This window comes from Neodiprion pinetum, chromosome 5 (assembly GCF_021155775.2).
Source record: "Neodiprion pinetum isolate iyNeoPine1 chromosome 5, iyNeoPine1.2, whole genome shotgun sequence".
Lineage (NCBI taxonomy): Eukaryota > Metazoa > Arthropoda > Insecta > Hymenoptera > Diprionidae > Neodiprion > Neodiprion pinetum.
This window is the reverse complement of record NC_060236.1, coordinates 32986092-33005432: the sequence shown is the minus strand read 5'-3', so window position 1 is coordinate 33005432 and position 19341 is coordinate 32986092. Positions and strand designations below refer to the sequence as shown.

The window sequence follows — 19341 nt, the reverse complement described above, 5'->3', positions numbered from 1 at the left end:
TCGCTATTCGGACCCTTTTACGAGCTTAAATTTGTCAACCTACCGCTTCGTCCTTGGTCCGAATCCTCGCGGTGATCGAAAACCTTGGAAAAGTCGGGAAATTTTATTCCGAATAACCGATTTTCAGTAGGGTGATATCAGGTTTTTCACAGTTTGTCGAACATCAAACACTGCACTGTGAGAAAAATGGTAGTGTTGTAATTTATCGAAATTGAACGTTGTGTCACTAGCGTAAAATAAATTTTATGGTCCATTCGGAACTTGAATGTATCAGATAACACTACATTGACATCACATTACAGTCTGTAGAAGCAGTCCACACTCCATTTTTCTGACAGTATTTAACACTGATCACTGACCGATGATCAGAGACTGGACTCGTTGTACCTGGGTATTATTTTGGCTCAAATTTTTCGCCGCATGGAGTTTATGAAATTCAAGATATTACGAAACGAAAGTTTGTGACAACCCGATGCCTTGTTTACGCTCATTTCTTAATCGGAAAGCATGCCTATAGTGCCGAGAAGAAAACAATTCGCAACCACATAACGTAATCAAAAGTTGAATTACACCGGACGTCGAATGTTGTGAAAGAGTTTTTGACTATGCAGTAAGACCCAGGATAAAATTTTCCAATATTCAGGTTGCCGTATACCCTGAAAAAGTTTCTACGAAATTTTATTCTCACTTTTTCTTCAGGATGACCCTTCGTCTCGGATGTCGACACTAGGGCGCCAATGGAATAGTGACGACACGGCGAGTAGTATTTTAGTTTTATTGCCGTAATAGAGAAGGCGAAAACTCGGTGAAGACATCGCGCGTTGACCCGAAGTCATCGTGCAAAACGTAAAACCTAAAGTTATGTCGAACTTCCAGGTCGCGGAGACGGAAGTCCTACGAATTAGATTCGTCCGGTGATACGTGATGGAGGGTAGCGGAAGAGAATCAGGAGGTGGTTTTACGATGTTGACGTTGAAAACACCCTTCCTTCGCCCCTTTCCGTCTCTCACAAACAGTGACAATCGAGGCCGCGATATAAAACCACCACATTTCACCGTGTACACCTATACATACGTATACGTATATGATCTACATCCATCGAATTTTTGACAGGCCATTTGTCACCGGAGTAACGGACCGGTTTGTATACCATGCGGTTTGGTTTTACGCGGAAGAGAAGTGAGTTGAAAGTCGGGATAAATTGCATGAGGCGGGAGGAGGAGGAGGTTGTGAGTGGCTGGTACAGGTGGTGTATCAGAGGGACAAAAAGAACGAGCTGTCCCGCTCTCGGTGAGGTTCACCGGTTAATTGTCAGGCGACCCTCTTATCTCCCCATTCAGCTTCCTCGAGGTCTTCGTATTCCGTGCTTTTTCTTCTTTTTCCGTTTCTTCGCGGCTTTTGTTGTCGACGGTATTCCGAGCGACGCAGGCTACTTTGGAAGGAGAACCGGTAAGTTGCATCAGTAACGGACCATCAATTAAGGGTTAGAGAAAGACCATGCCAAAACCTGGGACAATAATTTGTCAGGGTCTAATTAAGGGGGCGGATACTTGATTAGGACAAGAAGACGAAGTCGGGGAGTAAAGGCACGCGGGTGAATTATAGGAGTTTTGAACTTGTTGTTAGACGAAGATCGAAAATTTGAAGGTCATTTGCAAAAAACGCGCTTTTCGCAATTGCGAACTTTGCGATAGTTACACTCTTCGTGAAAATTACACCCTCGTGAGAATCCTTACTCGTTCAGCAGGTACAACCCTGCGGGTTTCGAAATTTCCGTTGCTTTGATCCTTTCGTTATTTGATATACCTGCGGTGGGTAGCACCTTGTTCGTCATTTCTCGCTGAGTGTGAGGCCTAAGTTCTGAATTTAAGAGAGAACCGTCAAAGACGTGCGAGGATTTCCATTTAAATCTGGTCATAGAATTGACTGAGATTTATCCTATTTACACACAGCTTTGAGGTTTTCACAACTTTTCATCCTAAATCACTTTACCTTGTGTCATTCAAATCCTCTGAAGCTAAAATTGAAGTGTTTCGGTTGTTCCGATTCTTCAACGCTGGGTGCAAGTTCCCACATTCTTCCAGGTTATCATTAAAAAAAGCTTCTCACTCACCCTTGTAAAGGGTTTCAAGTTCGCTCACTGATGTGTAGGTATATGTACACGTCTTGAAAACTCTACATTTTAACACATTCCGTTCCACCTTTTTTGCTCTTGTATGATTACTTCCGGTTCCCTGAATTCGTTTTAATCATCTTCAGTGTTGTGCGTTTACTGTATTAACCCGTGAACAGATCTGACAGTGGGGTCTTAAAAACCATACGAAACTGTCGCTCGTGTATAAATACAGACCTTGAGTGATATTCCTTTCCACTCACATTTCGTCGAGAAAATCATGAAGTCGAATATCAAGAAAAACTATAGAAAAGCAGAATCGCTTTGTTGTGTCAGGAAATTCTGATCGTGTGTAAAATTTCCTCTTGAATATAACAAGTCAATGACATACCTATATATCCGAGTGCAAAATGAGAAAAACGAATCTGATCCGCACTTGTTGGAAAATAATTTTTAATCAAAAGTTTGGAGAAAAGTTTCACCCTACGTAAGAAAAAAGTTAGTAATGAAACTTTTCGACTCTTTTGGAATCGTCGCGTGAAGCGTTGTCACATATACCATGGAGATGAACTGCTGCACTACAGTTCAAAAAAGAATCTGACGGAAATACGAGCCCCATTGTCATACTCATTCACTTTGGCTGAAAGGTTGAAAAATTTATTCCTCTGTCTCTCTCAACTCTCTTTTTCTCACTCTCTATCTCTCTCTCTCTCTCTCTCTCTCAAGGGGTGTGCGGAAATTCCGTAGTTGAGATAAACGCGACCGTGGCCCGGAATTCGCGCGTCGTGCAGAAATTCGCGCACAAGTATAGCTCGTGGTGTTGAGTAATGAGTGAACTTTGAATAAATTTGCATCTTAATTTCGTCAAGGGATTTATGGCTTAATCGGTATTTCAGCAGCTATATACAGGGATTTTGCTGCCGGGCAACATGTTTCGAAGGGCCATAAAGTATAAATAGGGTGTTTAAAATTTATGACTGTTATTAATTTTAACCATCCTCGGGTAATAGTAGAAGCTAACCGCTCTCACTTCTTAAAACTCCTCCTCTTTCACCATATAATAAGGTGAGTCCTGAAGCAGCGAGCTCTCGCCGACATTTATCACTCACGACTCGCGTAGCCGGAATTGGACATAAAAAATCAAAATTAGGGGCTGCTTTTAAACACCATTCCCCATTCACGATTACATTCTTTATTTAAATCTTATTCAGATTTCGTCTCTACCCTGAGATTTCTCAGATTGTACCGTCATATAAACTGCGAAGTAACGATTCGGGCTTCTCCCTTCACTGCAGCTACGGTGGTGGCTCAAGGCGGAAATAATAAGGGTGATAAAAAAACGATAATAAATTACCAGGGCGGGAGGGCGCGTTTGAAAAATAACTGATTAGCATCCCTCCTTCAAGAAGCGACTCCTGCAGTCCCGTTGCCGGATTCTTTGCACAGGGAGGGTGGTCTTCCTCCACGGACATCATCATAATCCGACTTAACTAATGCCAACACGCCGCTGGAGGCTATGTCGAAACTTTTTCCACCCCGCCGCTACACCCTCCGAATTACTTCATCGTGATTGCGTAGCACTCGCCTGTTAATTGTAGAAAGATTAATGATTTTCCGCCCCAGGGAACTACCCAGGGCTCGGCAGCTCGTGGTTAGGGGTGAACGGGTCAAACGCTCGGCTCCTCTTCGACTCCTTTATCTGTTTCCCACAAGTAAACACCTAAACCTCTTCACGATCGCGTGATAATCCAGCTTCCGTTGTGCGTTTTCCAAATGCATGCACTTCCGCATTTCATGCGGAAGAATTTTTTCTTTCTCTCCTTCTCTCCCTTTCAGAACCCCTGCATCTTAAGAACGTAAAGTCGGTTCTTTAACGCCTGCATATCTGGTGTCGAGTTGCCGTTTCGGCAACGAGAATAACGAAACTCGTAAACGGTAATCGGAGGATTTTACAACCGGAGTTAGAGTACATAAGGAAGTGATTTGTGCAGTTGTTACACCGCGAGGTTTTACGAGAGAATCGTTTCCTCCTTTCGCCTCCATCCTTCTTCTGTCGTTTATACCTTTTTTGCTCGGTTCAAGGGCACGGGTATTTTTAGCGAAACGGGCAACCCACCTATGATCACATCATAGTCATCGGATGATGTTTGGGAGGCATGGGAGGTATTAAGGACACTGCGTCGCGGAGCGAGAACTACTCAGGTTTCCAACCCCTCGCTCACCCTTCGCCATAACGGATCATATTTTACGCCGATATACGAAATGGCTTCCCACTTGACATACGCCGCCACCACCGACCGAATTACTCGCGTCGGTGTTGGGTTGCACTTTTGTTAATTGTAGAAAGATTAATGACACTCTTCGCGTACATATCAGGTGCGGGACACCGGAAGACCTCGGGGGTGGGAGGGTTAAAGTGTCTTGGCCTCGCCGTCCTGATATTCGAGGAACTGACACGAACGGCGAGAAAGAGAGTGAGAGAGAGAGAGAGAGAGAGAGAGAGTGGTATGAAGGGCGAGCGGGGCGCAGGATGCTTTCCATCTCCTTAATTTTTCAATCGATTCTTCTCTGCCCGTTACGTGTTACCCTGCACTCGGCGCACTTTTTCTTCTTCTTCTTCTTCCGCGCTGATCTTCCCCTGGGCGCTTGGCCTCTGCTCTGCTTCACTCTCCCATTCGGTCCCCCAGACCAGTCGAGAGCTATTTGGCATAATGCCATTAAGTTGTATTAAAGAGTCCCTTCATCCCTGAGCCACGCCCTTTACTGACGCGATCCCTGACTCAAAAATTAGAATATCAATTCTTTTTCTTGCAGATTCAATCGCGTAAAAAAAAAAACACACACACACCAAGATGCGTCAGGATATCCAGGATATATATCTTTTCCAGAAACTTCACGTATTTATTAATTTATACAAGATACACAAATTAGAATGCCTCATTCTTGAGCAGATGGTTGTAGGTACAAAATGTGCGAAGGACCATATCAGTATGTCAATACATGATCGTTTTTACCGAAGCTCACTGTCTTGCTTGATCTAGACAAAGATATTGGTTAATTAATCTGACAAGGTGCACAGTTGAGCAGAAATTGCCAATTTCTCATCATAAGCTCATATCAGTTACAGAAAACCTGAACTCGAGGTGATTCACATCACTCATTACGGCTGGTCTGTCGTCAGTCGGCGCTGAAAATTAATTAATTGATATTTGAACAACGGGATTCTGTACTATACATTATCCAAACACAGTAACCTTTCGCTACTACCGCACGATTTGGTGGAAGGGGCGCGTCTCGAGGATCGTTTGGTACCCAGACGCTTATCCTCGCTCATCCCATTTCCTCTCTATGAACATTTTTTTCAGCCCCTAAAATCTCGGGGGCTGTAGTTGGTATACGGTAGTTCACCAGACGACAGTAATACAGGGGTGGGCGGCGTGTAGATGGGAAAAGAAACAAGGGTGGATACGAGGGTGTAATAATCTCAGCTTCATTCGTCGGATCTCTCCCGCGGCGTAGAGCACAGCTACCCTGAGCGTCGATATCATAATAAAGAAATAAAGCTCGACGACGGCGTGGGTTCGTGGGAGTCGAAATGGGCCAAGTTAGGAGCGAGGAAGGGTAGAAACGGGCGAGCGGGAGTGGAAAGAGACTTTTGGAAGGTTGGATGGAAGAAGGCTTACCGATAAGACTCGCTGGTTGCGTTTTGCCCGGTAATGGCGACGCTATCAGTCCAAAGACTTCCAGTTCTACGCCTGAAGATGGTCGTCCTCCTCTTACTCCTCACTCTTATTTCCCCCTTCGCAAGAATGCGTTCTCGCTCTCAGCGTTGATAAACGAACAGGAAGAACTTTTCCACCCGTTCTGCCCTCTGCCGGATGGATGGGCGGCATGGTTTGTCACCCGTGCACCAACCAACCCCTGGAATAATAATTTCACCGAGAACGACGACGTGGTTGTATTTGACTAGCTTCTGTATCTCGATCCACTTCTCGTCATCAACAAACGATGTTTAAACGCTCCTCTCGACCCGCCGTCCTTATAACGTACCCCTGGCAAACAGGGGCGCCTGAAGCAAAACCGTTTTCATCCCTGCTCAGCTGCCTCGGATTATTTGGATCAAATTCTTCCTGGTCCAGGACTCCATCATTTAGCTTCAGGGCTGATTAATCCTCTGTCTTCCCACGAACGGTTTACCGAGCCCACAGACTACAGACGGCGGAAAAAGATTAATGAATACTTTGCTTGCTCGGGGCAAAAGAGAAGGAGATGTGGAAAAAGAAGACAAAACCACAGAACCGAAAAACAACGACACTAATCCAAAAATATTTACCCACTCTCAGTATTGTTCGTAACGATGTCGGAACGCAGACACTTGTCCCATCGGAACAGACTGTGCGCTGATTTCGTCAAACGGTGGTGTTCGTGTAGTGAAGGATTGAGTGTCTATCGGAACTCAGTCTTATCAGCAGTTACCTAAAACAAGTTGACGGTATTCCTTATCTCCATTGCCCCTGCACACGGGGTTATTTTCTTTTGGTCCCCCCTGCCCTTCTTTTTTGCTTTATCTTATCTGCGTCTTCGCTTCTCTTTTTCTTGGACGCCTTTTCAGCAGTGCTACATATACTTTAATGTAATTGGCGCGTGGCTCCGCTCTTTGACAGAGACATCGCAAACGAGATGAACCGACCTTTGGAGTGAAAAACAAATCAATCAGACGATTTGCCTACTGGCCTTGTTTATCGCCCGTCAATAAAACCTGGCGGCAACTAGAAAATGAAACGTACATCACACTTTTGACATCGTCGTAACCCGCTGTGTTATTAATTTTTGATTTCAGGTCAACGGAAAGGACGTTTCCAACTCGAGCCACGAGGACGCGGTTCGGTGCTTCGAGTCTGCCCAGGAACCCATCATCGTCGAAGTCCTGCGGCGGCAGCCGGGTCATCAGATGGTTCACCAGCAGACCGGGAAGGACTGTGGTACTGAGAGAGCGACGAACCAGGACAATAAACTGGAGAAGGACGACGAGGAGACCGTCAAGGAAATCAATTCGGCGAGCAGTCCGCTCGTGTCTACAGCCGTCCAGACCGACTGGGCTGGTCTCATCGAGGAGGAACTGATCCTGGATCCACTGAACATCGAGGAACAACCAAACGACAGTTTCGAAGATTATTTACCCCAGCACATAAACTTCGAGGTAAGGATTGAAGGGATGGACGAAGCGTGTTTCACCGAATTGCCCCGAGTCCTAAGCCCTGCGTAGTTTGCCACCACTTTGGTCGGAGTGCTTTCTTGATGGATACTGGGCAGGACTCAGCGGCCTAATGAGTAATCTGATCGGTCTAATTAAGCCGTATCAGGGAAATCAGGCAAATAAGGACCCCGCAGCTTCTGTTCTACTTTGTCAATCCACCTCGGCGACAGTTGCTCCGATCAATTTGCACCCCCTCTGCTCGCCCCTCTTCATGGAACTCCGACGCTCCGTCAGCACCGATTTAACGCTCGTACTTCGGCTCGGCATGTCACTCCATTATGCATATCGTGACTCAGATACGGAAGAATGCGTATCGCGTGACTCTTTAACCAGAAACCATTGGCGACAATAATCTCGGGTCAGTGTCAGGCTCCGTGCCAAGCTTCAGTCGCATACGACGTCCGCGTCTCCTCCGAGACGATGATGAAGAACCCGGTATACGTCATAGAGCGGGTGATTGATGCTTGAAGCGGAGAATTTAACCACTCACTTTTTATCATTATGCATTTTATTTGGACTCAGGGATATTTTAAGCGATAATACCAAGTGTTTACTTCTGACAATGAGATTATCGGCCTTCGCTCGGATTCATATTATACTAATGCTCGACCGATAAGGAGAACGAAATAAACTGATGTGTGGGATTGAGTTTATCCGTTTTTTCTTCTCTCTTTTTCTATACTTATTTATCGCTTTTTTTTTGTCTGTCGGGGCACAAAGCCGTCGTTTGCATTACGGGTCTGCTTCAGCTCTTCGCTTCGATAAAGGCTGTATACTACAGCCAGTAGGCTGCAATAACGAGGAATTGAAAACGGTCTAAAGGGGTCAGTGTTCTCGGATCGACATTGACTGCTACGCTCTTTTGTTTTTAGAATTCGAAAAATGCAACGTTTCACTTTACTACCTCCTCTATACCATGCACCTACGGCAATGTCCCGTGTGACGCATTGTTGCTGGAATGCAGGAACGTATATCTCCGGCTACCTTCACATGTATGAACCCAGTGTACAGAGTGCAGTATCTAAAAACAATTGCCAAACGTGGACTTTCCTCCGATATACGGTATAAACCCATAACGTGAACTAGGCATTTTCCGGTAGGAAGGCTGGGTACATGTTGAAGAATAGAATATAGACCAACATTTGAATTTCAAATTGTTGATGCAATTTATCCTTTCACTCCTCGATTTTCTCCATTTCTTTCTTTTTTCACTCTCGCCCCTTTTTGTCTAACGGAATAGCCAGCCATTGTACACGAAGGTACCCGACTAATTGCTTTTCAAACAGCTACTGCAGACCAACTCTGCAGTCGCCCAGCTCCCCTGTCGCTCTTGTCGAATACGTAAAGGTGTGCGTGCGTGTGTTTACTTGTTGAGCCATCACATCGGAGACCCTCTTCTCGTCGTATACGATGAAAAGGGGATTAGAATCGATTGGCTATCGATTTTGAACCGGCAGTGTTTATTTCTGAGAGTATACTACCGGGGTAACACGTACCGGCGTATTTCGGAAGCTGAATTCAGAGTCTTCAACTTTTGTGCAAGGCGAAATCACAGCCGAAGTATTTCACTACTGAAATTTGGTACTTCGGTGAATCCGATGAATCGTTTTTGTACCACATATGTATTCTAAAAACAGATTACCACTTTCGATACATTATTGGAATGTGCAATCGAGCGAATCTGACATAACTACTAACATGTGTCTTATCATTTCGTAGGAAGTGACGTTGCGGAAGAGCGGAAGTGCTGAGAAACTTGGTCTGACAGTGTGCTACAGTTCCGGTTCTGGTAGCGAAGACGCTGACACTGAGGTCTACATCTCGGAAATAGTTCCGGAAAGTCTCGCCGCACGGGACGGACGACTGCGAGAGGGTGATCAGATCCTACGGGTAAGTGAAGCCCCATCACTGTTGCCTTGCGATTCAGCAAATGAAGCTGCAAGGGAAGCGGCAAAGGACCGACCAGCACACTGTGCTCCCTGGCTCTGGCTCAAATCCCCGTCTCGCGTAATCTTGTTAGGGAGATTATAATTACGAACAAAGTGGTTTGCACGGTTGGGCTTGGCGTGAGAGAGACCCCGATGACTATGGAAGAAGGATTTGTCGCGTCTGCCACCCTCTGCCGCTCTCTCTCTCTCTCTCTCTCTCTCTGTCTAACTCTCTAGCCCTTCTCATTCCCTACCCGTTTTGGGATGTTGTGATGTGCGCCATTCACCCGAGCCGGAGGCCTCATCCCCAAAGTTCCAAACTCTCTCCGTGACGTTATCGCTCATCAAACACTCTCTATATTTCAGGTGAATGGGCGAGACGTCGCAAACAAGGAACAAACCGAGTGTCTATTCGCCGAAACTAAGAACGCCGTGACTCTGTTGGTCAGCCGCTGTTTCTACCAGGTAAAAAATCAACTCGTATGCTTCAATTCATCAGCGTCATGGTCATGTCCAATTTTTAATCAGACCATATTAACTTTTTCGTTTCAGGATGACGAATACGATGAGCAACGTTTGTACCAGCACGTAAGTCACTTTACCCTTATTAATGCTGTCATCTATTTCCCGAAGGAAACAAGCCCTCTGACAATTAATCGAACACCTTTTTCCGCAGGAGTCACCCTCCAGTTCGCCGGACAACAATCCGGCATACCAAAACAGCATGATAGAGCAGCTTATCAGGCAACAACAGGAGTCCGAGGACCTGACGAAAGACGGCGAGACGAAGACTCTGACCTCCGGAAAAGCCGCTCTACCACCGCCACCAGTTCCGTCTCACACAGCCCAACAGCTGCAGATGAACAACTCGCAATCGGACGAGAGGAAACAGTGGGTGCAAGACGCGCTTAAAGATTGTTCGAAAAAAATGGAAGTGCTCAATCTGAGGGCTCAGCAGCCTGGACCTCCAGTTCCCCCCATCAGACTGATGGAGGCTTACACGAGCCACGTTTGGAGCGATACGGAGCACATCTACGAGACGATACCAGAGTCAGACAGCGAACCCATATACTCGTCACCTTACGAGCACCATCACTGGGTCCAGACCCAGCAGAGCGTGGTCATGAATAACCGCTCGCAAACGGCGGGCCAGACAAAGCCGTGGAACTCGTCATCGAAGAGTAACAGTTCCGGTGAGGAAAAGGAGAGCTCGAGTGCTTACAACACCGGAGAATCTTGCCACAGTAATCCTCTGACCTTGGAACTACATCAGGGAGAAAAGGATCACCATAAAAGCACCCTGATCCTGTGTCCACCGCAACAGAAGGGTCTGCAACAGTCGAAGACCAGCCCGATGATCAACGCAGCTACGAATCCAACGGTGACACCGGTCACAGGATGTTCCTGCCCACTCTCAACCTCGCAGCATGCGGGAAAACAGCCGAAGACTCAGCCTTCTTCGAGGAAGAGCAGCCACCAGTCACAGAGGGAGCACAGATCAGACGTTACCAATGCCAGCACTCTTCCAGCGGACACGATGTACACCAACGCGGCTAACCTTCAGCAGACGATACTGCTCCAGCAGGAGCTGTTTAAACAGGCTCTCATGACCCGTCAGACATCCCCGGGTCATTGTCAGATCCGCGAAGGCGGCGCAAGGAAGTCGAAGTCCCACGGAAACTTTCAGGCTCCAAATCTCACGCGGTATCAATTCGTCGGCAGCCAACAGGTCTGCACATCGACGTGGGTCCCGCCTGAGGATAAGTGCGAGGTGCAAATGGAATGGAAGGTTAAGAGGCGACCTGACGGCACCAGGTACATCGCCAGGAGACCCGTTAGGAACAGGATACTGAGGAACAGGGCCATCAAGATATCGGAGGAACGCGCTGGGCACACAACGGAAGATGACACCATGTCGGAGATGAAGGTATGACGTAGGATTGACTATAAGGTTAATATTCGGGGCTTTGGCAATATTCATTTTGTAAACTCTGATCTGCGGGTGAAATTGAAATACAAAACAATCGTTTCGGAGTTATGGATAAAAATAATGCGGTCAGATTAATCACAAAATCCGATTACCTTGGGGTATTCGACTTTTTGATCCCAAACCGCATGTTGTTTAGAGGGCAAAAAAATGAAAGAACCTTTTGATGAATATTCTCACTCGTCATGTTGCCGCGATAATTAATTAAACTCAGCACCGTGCTTCTCATAAGGTAAAAAAAGAATGATAACCATAATAATTCACGGGTTAAACCGGACATCATCTGGCAACCCTAATCTTTGCGTACAAAAGAAGCTCGAATTAAACGGATCCCCTTTCCGCCGTTGCCGCTGTCGTGCCGTCGACATTAATATTCGCATTTGTTTTCTCGTTTTTACACCTTCGCTTTAGTTCCCCTCATTAATCATCAGGTGCTTGGTTATGTTTATTGTTTCTCGCGGTATCATGTCCCCGTCAAACTGCAAATTTTTGCTTCACTGAAACTGTACGAAGTACCAATCCTGAATAAGTAGCATAGATGGATAAAAGGGGAAAAAAACGTTATATTGCATTCGCCAATTTTTTGTCTTATACACAGGTTGGAAGGTACTGGACTAAAGAGGAACGCAAGAGGCAACTCGAACGGGCCAGAGAGAGAAAACAGCGTCATCAAGAAGTGCAGCTCCAGCAGCAACAACAGCAGCAACAGCAACAGCAACAACAGCAACAACAAATTCCTCCACAGTTACAGTCGAACGAGTTAACGATAGGCGACTACAACGACGATAAGATAATGAAAAAACCGCTCAATATCGTTGAATTAAGCCAGAAAAAAATGGCACGGAAAAAAACTACGATAGACGACTTTACGACGGTGCAAGAGATGCTGGTACACGGGAACCGGGTTGGCGGTGGTTCTGGTCCAGGTACGGGTGGCAAATTGATGGGTCTTCTCTCCGTTACTACAGTTTAAAACGACTATCTATAAGCGTACGTAACGTGGTACAGAGACAAGTACGGAGAAATGAGCAGGCGGTGAATTTCCTGCAAGGTCGATGACAGACGAGCCGCCATTTACAGAGCAGCCTCGTTATTATTACTCGGGGCGACTTCAAGCAGAGGCAGCAATTGCCGAATCGGACAAAACTCTCATTAGGTCGCAGCTTTACCTCCAGTGTGCGTCTCCTGGGCCACTGTTTTTATTATTATAGGCGCTACGTCGCCCAGCCAGTGGTCACTTTCGTACCTAAAGGTTACGGTGGCTGTGCCTTTTTCGATACGATCAACCAGTAAATAAGTCATACTACATTATAGTATATATTCATTACTCTGCAAGCGTTATGTATGTACGTGTATATCCGTAGAGATGTTGTTATTATGCATATACGTATTATGTATATCACGCAGTTTATTCCATAGCGTAGAGAACGGCATGTCTGATTGATGGAACACAAATTCGATCGGGTATCAAATATGGCGCCGTGATCTATGGGCAGCCTCGAAGTTTTCTTTGCAGATCAGGATTGTTTAGCTGCCCGATAAGAGGAAATTTCAACGTCTCCCTATCATGCCAGCTCCGGAAAGTTTACGCGAACTTAAATTTCGCCAAACCAGAGCAGCGTTTAGTAGAACACAGGAGCTCATTTCGCCAGTTGGCCGCATTCTGCATTTTTTCGTACTCCTTTAGACTATTAAACTCTGTTTGAGTTCAAAAAATGATAAGAAAAACCAGTTCAATAAAAGATGGATAAGCAAGCGGCGAAAGAACAGTGATTTAAACTGATTTAAAAACACCAAGTTGATTGGGTGAACAAATAATACAAAGAAAATCAAGCTAACCGATCTAAGAGTGGCGCGTTCTAAGTATAACTAGATGTAAAAATAATCTAATCGAGAATTTTGTAATATTTGTAAACTAAATAACGATATAGTAATTCGAAGAAGACAAACTGCTCGTTAATTGGCGTAAATTAATATGATACAGACTATACGTACACATAGCTTGGCTGCAACTGTTATTATTTATCCTTATGTGCTTTTGAGAAAACAAAGCAAAAAAAAAAAAAAAAACAATCCGAGTAAATCGTAATACTTCTCGTAGAAACAATTAGCACATATTAAAAGCCACGATACCTAAGTTGTAAATATTTATAATATTATACGTAACTAGGCTGTTTTACAAGAATAAAATAATATGTTATGAGATGGAAATATCGCCGCCTATAGAAGTCTGTAGATATGTATGATAAACGTAAACAAGCTACTATGTAATGTAATAAATCATAATAGCAGCCATCGTCATTGCTTCGTGAATAAAATAAACACAATAAATATCAATATCTGCGGTTAAAAAAGCACGTCGAATCTTTTCAGTATCCACAGTTACACGGCTTTATAAAAGTTATTTACCCTTCATCGATTATCGTTATTCGACTTCGCACGTATATGGGAAAAAAATATGGAGCGACAAAAGGAAAAAAAGAGGTACTGATCGATTCACATTACAGTGATCGGTAATCCAATAATAATAATACGTAGGTACAGTGGAACTTTGTTGTGGGAGAGGGAACTCGTCGCTGCGCGAGACACAGCCGTATTCTCTCTACCAAACGAGGTGATATTTGTGCTCGGAGTAAAATAAATAGTAGTAGTTGAGCCATCCTAAGGACAAGTTGTCGGGTGACGTACCTACAACGAAATTCCGCCGTACGTTGAAAAGGTGTAAGCGTGCAAACACATTGTTGTTCAATGCTGTATGTGAAACATTAATGTAGAAATAAAGTGTCTATAATGTAGCGTATATTGAAGCGTGACAACTGTGTACTCGTAGGTCCGTGTAATTTATTCAATTATACGCTCTAGTACAGTTCGTCAATTGCGTGTCTAATATTTTAGTAGGTAATCATGCGTGGGGAATTAACAATAATTTCGGAACAGTTTTACAAAAAATTCTTTGTTAAATTTACAGTGTTGGAAAATGTTTTTTCTCAAGTGATTTATTTTTTTTGTTACAAATGATGCAACCAAATCTCTCATTCAAAGCATTTCGCTAATAATTATATTATATAAAGAAAAAAAAGATGAAATAAACTATTACGAATATTTAAAGAAATAAATAGCGAAGTTCTATCCAGCCTGTGATTTAGGCTATGTGCCTTGTTTTATACTATAATAATATAATCTAAAGGCAAACAATTAAGATGTGACGAGAGAGTGCATTCACACGGCACAACGTGTCGAAACCGGAATGCCTGTAAAATCATATTTTTTATCCCGGAGGTGTATAAAACAGGTTGTCGTAGTAATTGGCATCACGCAGGAAACTAACGCGACTCTTTTTTTCTTTCGCTCTCTCTCTCTCCCTCGCTCTCTTCAACTTTCTTGATGTGCCTGATTATCATTCATATTCAATTTGAAAAACAGCCGATTTTTTTAGTCAAATTAACTCTTGTTCGAGTCAGCTACGACGTTCCCATCACTTCCCGAACCCGACTGTACCCGCGACTGCTTTAAGCTGTCCAGATATTCTTGCTGCGAAGTCGCAAGGACTTTGGATAGGATATCACTGTCTTCCCAGTCGGTCAAACCTGTGGAAAATCAATCGGTACAGTCTCGTGCTCTGTTCATCCGGTCTTTTAACTTCTATAAACTTCTATTTAGCCAATGAATTTTCTCACCAAAAACTTCAGGAGGGAGACGATTAAACAGCGATATGTCAGGCGATGTGTGAGACTCCTTGCTGCTCCCTGGGACGGGTTCTTGAGATGGTGGTGCGACGCTAAAATCGGACGACAGGTGAGGCATACCTGGTCCCTGGGTGGATTGATGCTGCGGAGAACGCTTGCTGCTGTACCTTATCGAGTCACCAACCTGAGGGGAAAAGTTTTGTAAGAAATCTTTCATATTTCATTCCTGCAGAGCAAAGATGGCTAATTATCTCGTTTTCTGGGTTAGTAAAGACTTGCTCTCCTGCTAAAAGTTAGTCACACTAGCTCACCTTGGGGGAATTTCGGACAGAATCCTGATTAGCTTGCGTCGTTGTTGGGGAGGATGTTAGCCCACGCGTTTGTCCACGACCACCATGAGGGTGGAAGTGGTTGTGGCTATGCTGGGCACTGGTGACTGTGCTGGTGCTGCTGCTGCTAGCTGACCGCTTAAACAAAAAGTCAAGCTACTAAGCTGAGAGTAACTGATGACAGTGTGAGCTGTGTCAGGTAAGCGGAGAGCACTCGAGTATAAAAACAATAAACAAAAGAAACAAACGGATAGATGCATGTGAAATATTTGTTACTGCGTTGCTTGATGGTAAGTAGATTAAATTGATTCGACGTTCAGTACAGGTAGATCACCGTTAATCAATGAGATGCAATGATGGTCACCTGACGGCATTATACTTACAGCTTTACGCATTTCATTGTCACGTAACCACTGCAAGTAACTCTCTCTCGCGACTTGTTCTTCGATTGCTTCATTGGTAGCCTCCCAATCGGTGGCTTTTATCTTGTCTTCAAGCATGGTCTGTGTCACCGAGAAATAAGGATGGATTAGTCATACTTTCACGAAATAATGATCGGTAAATAAAATAACGAACGTAGAATTTCTAACCTGTTCAATATGCAGTTCTTCGCTCTGTCGAACCGCATCAGAAACGAGAGCACGATCAGCCGCTCCGGGATTGTACGAGGGCAAACCTAGTCCGACGCCGATTGTTGCTTTATAGGGGTTTACGATGCTGTTGTAGTGACTGCCGCGTTGATACGACAACCGAATCGGTTCGTTGTCGCTTTTGTGTACCCCGTGAAAAATGTTGATTGGTTCTTTTGTGTTTCATTGAAGCAAAAGGAAAAACGTCTTTGTCAATTATATTCAACAGTATTTTCATGTGATTTTGTATAGTATGGAAGACATATCTTCTACCAAATAGCCTTTTGTCAACATCATCGAATCGCTTACCTGTTCCGTAGCAAAATAGCTCAACGCTACGATTGTACATCTCTGACATTGCCTGCATCTCTATATGATTACCGTGGACGTATTCTTGTCGTTTTCTGTCCACGTAAGTAGAGAAATCCTCGGCAACAAAGTGGGAAAAAAATTCCTGATTGGCAGCCTGAAATAAAATGGTCCTTCACTATAGTAAACATTATTGATATCGAGTTCTTTGTATGACAAAGCTCGAAATCATTGTGAATCACTCACAATATAATCCATGCAATGCTTTCGTACGACACTGTGCATCTCTTGATCACCGTAAACCTGGTCGGCGACAGCTCTAAAAAGACATGCTCCGTCTTCACCCATTTTTTTAACCACGAACCCCATCTTCCGCATCCGTTTTTCAAACCATCGGTCACGCTGAAAATTCATTGTAAATAGAAGTAGCAAGTAATTATTTTTTACTCTTTTAATGGCAGCTAACACTAACCTCTTGCCATTCCGCAATGGTCAAATTGTTTCCAGTGCGACCTGTGTACTCATCCCCACTGTTATAGCCATTTGCTAATTCTGGCTCAAGGCTCGGAGCACCAGCTACTATTGCCATACGGTTGTTTCCAATAACATTAGCATCTGTACCTAAAAAAATGGCAAATATTAGAGTGTTAGAATTTGAAGAATAATTAGTGGCAAGGTGATTCCTTCTTTATTTCTAGGATTACGGATGTATGCAAATGATAAATTCAGGTATATGAATAATACCGTTGTAACAAAAAAATCACAATTGAACAATTTCATTACAAGTTCATTGAGCAATTCTCACCTTGCAGCCCACTGCATGATGCCGTTGGTGGAGTCGCTTGCCTTTCCCGCTCTCTTTCTCTCTCCCGACCCCTGTCTCGTTCTCTTTCACGTTTAGACCGGGACGTTCTGCCAATGCAGCTGTTGTAGTATGACCAAGCAATTATAAAGATGATTTGGAAGGTGAGAAACAATCGAGCTAGTTTATCTTTATAACAAGGTGAGAAAATTAGATACCTGTGAGGACTCGCACGTTGGCGATGACGTTTCCCATGGCTTGATCCACTAGCCTCCTCAAAGTGCTTTTCTTCCCGGCGATCAACACTAGTCTGTAATAAGAGATCGGTGATACGAACAACTTTGATTAGCAAAATCGTAAATGTGAAATTCAGTGAATTGAAAAATTAAAGATTAACAAGTATCGTTAGTTGAAATAGATAGGAAATGTTAGCAACAGACTGTAGAAAGCAGAGCTTAGATTTCATCGCAGTGTTTCAGCCAACGATAAAGAGGATTCCTTCTCCTAGGCAAGCATGTTTGCTGATGATCTATCAATCGGTACAAACCAGTTTACCAGTAAAACAATTATCTGAACTCTAGATACATAGGATAGATAATAGATTATCCATTCATCCAAATGGTAAATATAGATGTCGTGAGGAACAAAAGAAGTGTTGTTCAGAGGTCGCTTATTGGCAAATCATTACAATATTGTGAAAATGAATACTTCAGGAATTACACAATCCGCAATTAACAAATAATGTAGATGTCAAATCTATATGCAAAAATTTCCTTCGACACTGATTAGCATTTATTTCTAATTTCAGACCAATTGTCACACGTAATGGATTACCATGAGTGACCACTGCTGGACGTGAAATTTTTCTATTCCTTCTCTCTCAACCTTCGAACGTGGTTGGGAACGAATGCGATGTTTCTAACCATAAATTGTCTCTCTAATTACCTGATAAGAACTGTTGGACTGCAAGGCGATCGGACCAGCTCCATGCTCGACTTGAACCCCGTGTACATCAACCTCGGCTCCGTTGCCAGGCTCGCGTCTGTCCTTCGTACCGTTGGGTTTCTTTTTCGCCAAAATCGTCATGATGGACGGCCGCGAAAGCGACGGGCGAACAAAACGGGAGAAATACTTCGCGTGCGATAAGCAGAGTAACTCAACTCGGTCCGCAGTTTCACCGCCTCGTCGAATTTCCAAATGCCAGTTTATTGCTGGGGCGAAAAGATGCGAAGGTCATACCTAACGACCGAATCGCGAAACGAAATCACGACTGCACAGTACTAGGAACGAACATCAATTACTTTTTATTGAAATATATGAATACATAGATATAATACGCAGCACTAGCAGGGCGACGACGATTTTATCCTCGATTCGGGGAATCGCGTTATATAATTAAGGGAAATTAATCGTTTATTAACAGTCTGTACCGAGGTGATTTGTCGTCAGCACTTCATTCCAGTTCCAAACTCTGACTGTTCTAACCCCGTTATTTGTTGACTGTGATATTAATACGCACTGTTGTTACAAATGCTTTGTGTGGCCGCCATATTTGCACTATCAGCAGCAGCGGCACAAGGACCATGAATTACGGAAATGGCAGACACTGGTTCCAGTCAAAAGATGATGACGCTGCCTGCCCGCTTCAGGCATCAGCCAATAGATGGCGTCTGTAGTCTCATTCGATACAACATCAGGAGACTGTTTTATCGGTAAAAGAAACAATATTTGTACGTATCAAGAACTTGGACTTCATAGAATTGCCGGGAGCAAAAATCTGATACGAGCATTTCCTTGCACCGATGTTGAAATTTATTAATTTGCTACAAAATTATCCTTACGCTTGCAAGCGAACACGCCATGCCGATCAAAAGTTTAGTAAATCAGCGACTTGTTAATTCGTTGAGGCGGTTGAGGCGAGATGTGCTTTAACCTCTATGCATCGTCCAGCTCCAGCAGTTGTGGGTGAGAATCTCAACAATAGGTTTCACTTCTCATCATCGGACTTGAATTCAGATTCTGCCTGAATGTTCTAAAAGAGTTACCTAACTGCACTATCGAATCAAGAAGAACAATGGGAGGCTGGAACAATGATTTCTGATTAAGCAAAAAAGGAAACGAGGGGTCTTCGTACTCGAGGCTAATTATAAAGCATCGGACAGTTAGCGACAAGTTATCAGTCTCGTCCGTCTTCTGTCTGTAACAAGCTTTCCCGATATTCATTGTTCGCCGTTCATTGAAGAGTTCCTGATGGTTGGCGGCAAAAGAAATGAGCTGCAAAAGGCGGGTAAGAACCGCAGG

At 44.1% G+C, this 19341-nt stretch overlaps 2 protein-coding genes across 6 annotated transcripts in view; one reads left to right on the top strand and one right to left on the bottom strand.

Moving 5' to 3' along the window:
* The window catches only part of Slip1 (SLo interacting protein 1), a 136840-nt gene extending 121967 nt beyond the window's left edge, over window positions 1-14873 (top strand). For all 5 annotated transcript variants that reach the window (XM_046625364.2, XM_046625365.2, XM_046625363.2 and 2 more), the window contains exons 2-7: window positions 6954-7313; window positions 9090-9260; window positions 9665-9763; window positions 9851-9886; window positions 9975-11225; window positions 11884-14873. In XM_046625364.2, the coding sequence (XP_046481320.1) occupies window positions 6954-7313; window positions 9090-9260; window positions 9665-9763; window positions 9851-9886; window positions 9975-11225; window positions 11884-12258 (2292 nt within the window). In that variant the 3' untranslated portion in view covers window positions 12259-14873. The remainder of the gene's footprint in view (window positions 1-6953; window positions 7314-9089; window positions 9261-9664; window positions 9764-9850; window positions 9887-9974; window positions 11226-11883) is intronic.
* Window positions 14247-18615, bottom strand: Duba (Deubiquitinating enzyme A). Its single transcript, XM_046625368.2, has 12 exons — window positions 18471-18615; window positions 17986-18320; window positions 17259-17350; window positions 17044-17162; window positions 16711-16859; window positions 16485-16640; window positions 16239-16395; window positions 15891-16102; window positions 15684-15803; window positions 15283-15438; window positions 14963-15155; window positions 14247-14872 (listed from the first exon to the last, which is right to left on the bottom strand). The coding sequence occupies exons 2-12, from the start codon at window positions 18124-18126 to the stop codon at window positions 14727-14729; spliced, it is 1641 nt and encodes a 546-aa protein (XP_046481324.1). The 5' UTR covers window positions 18127-18320; window positions 18471-18615; the 3' UTR covers window positions 14247-14726.
* Between the last annotated feature and the right edge of the window lie 726 nt (window positions 18616-19341).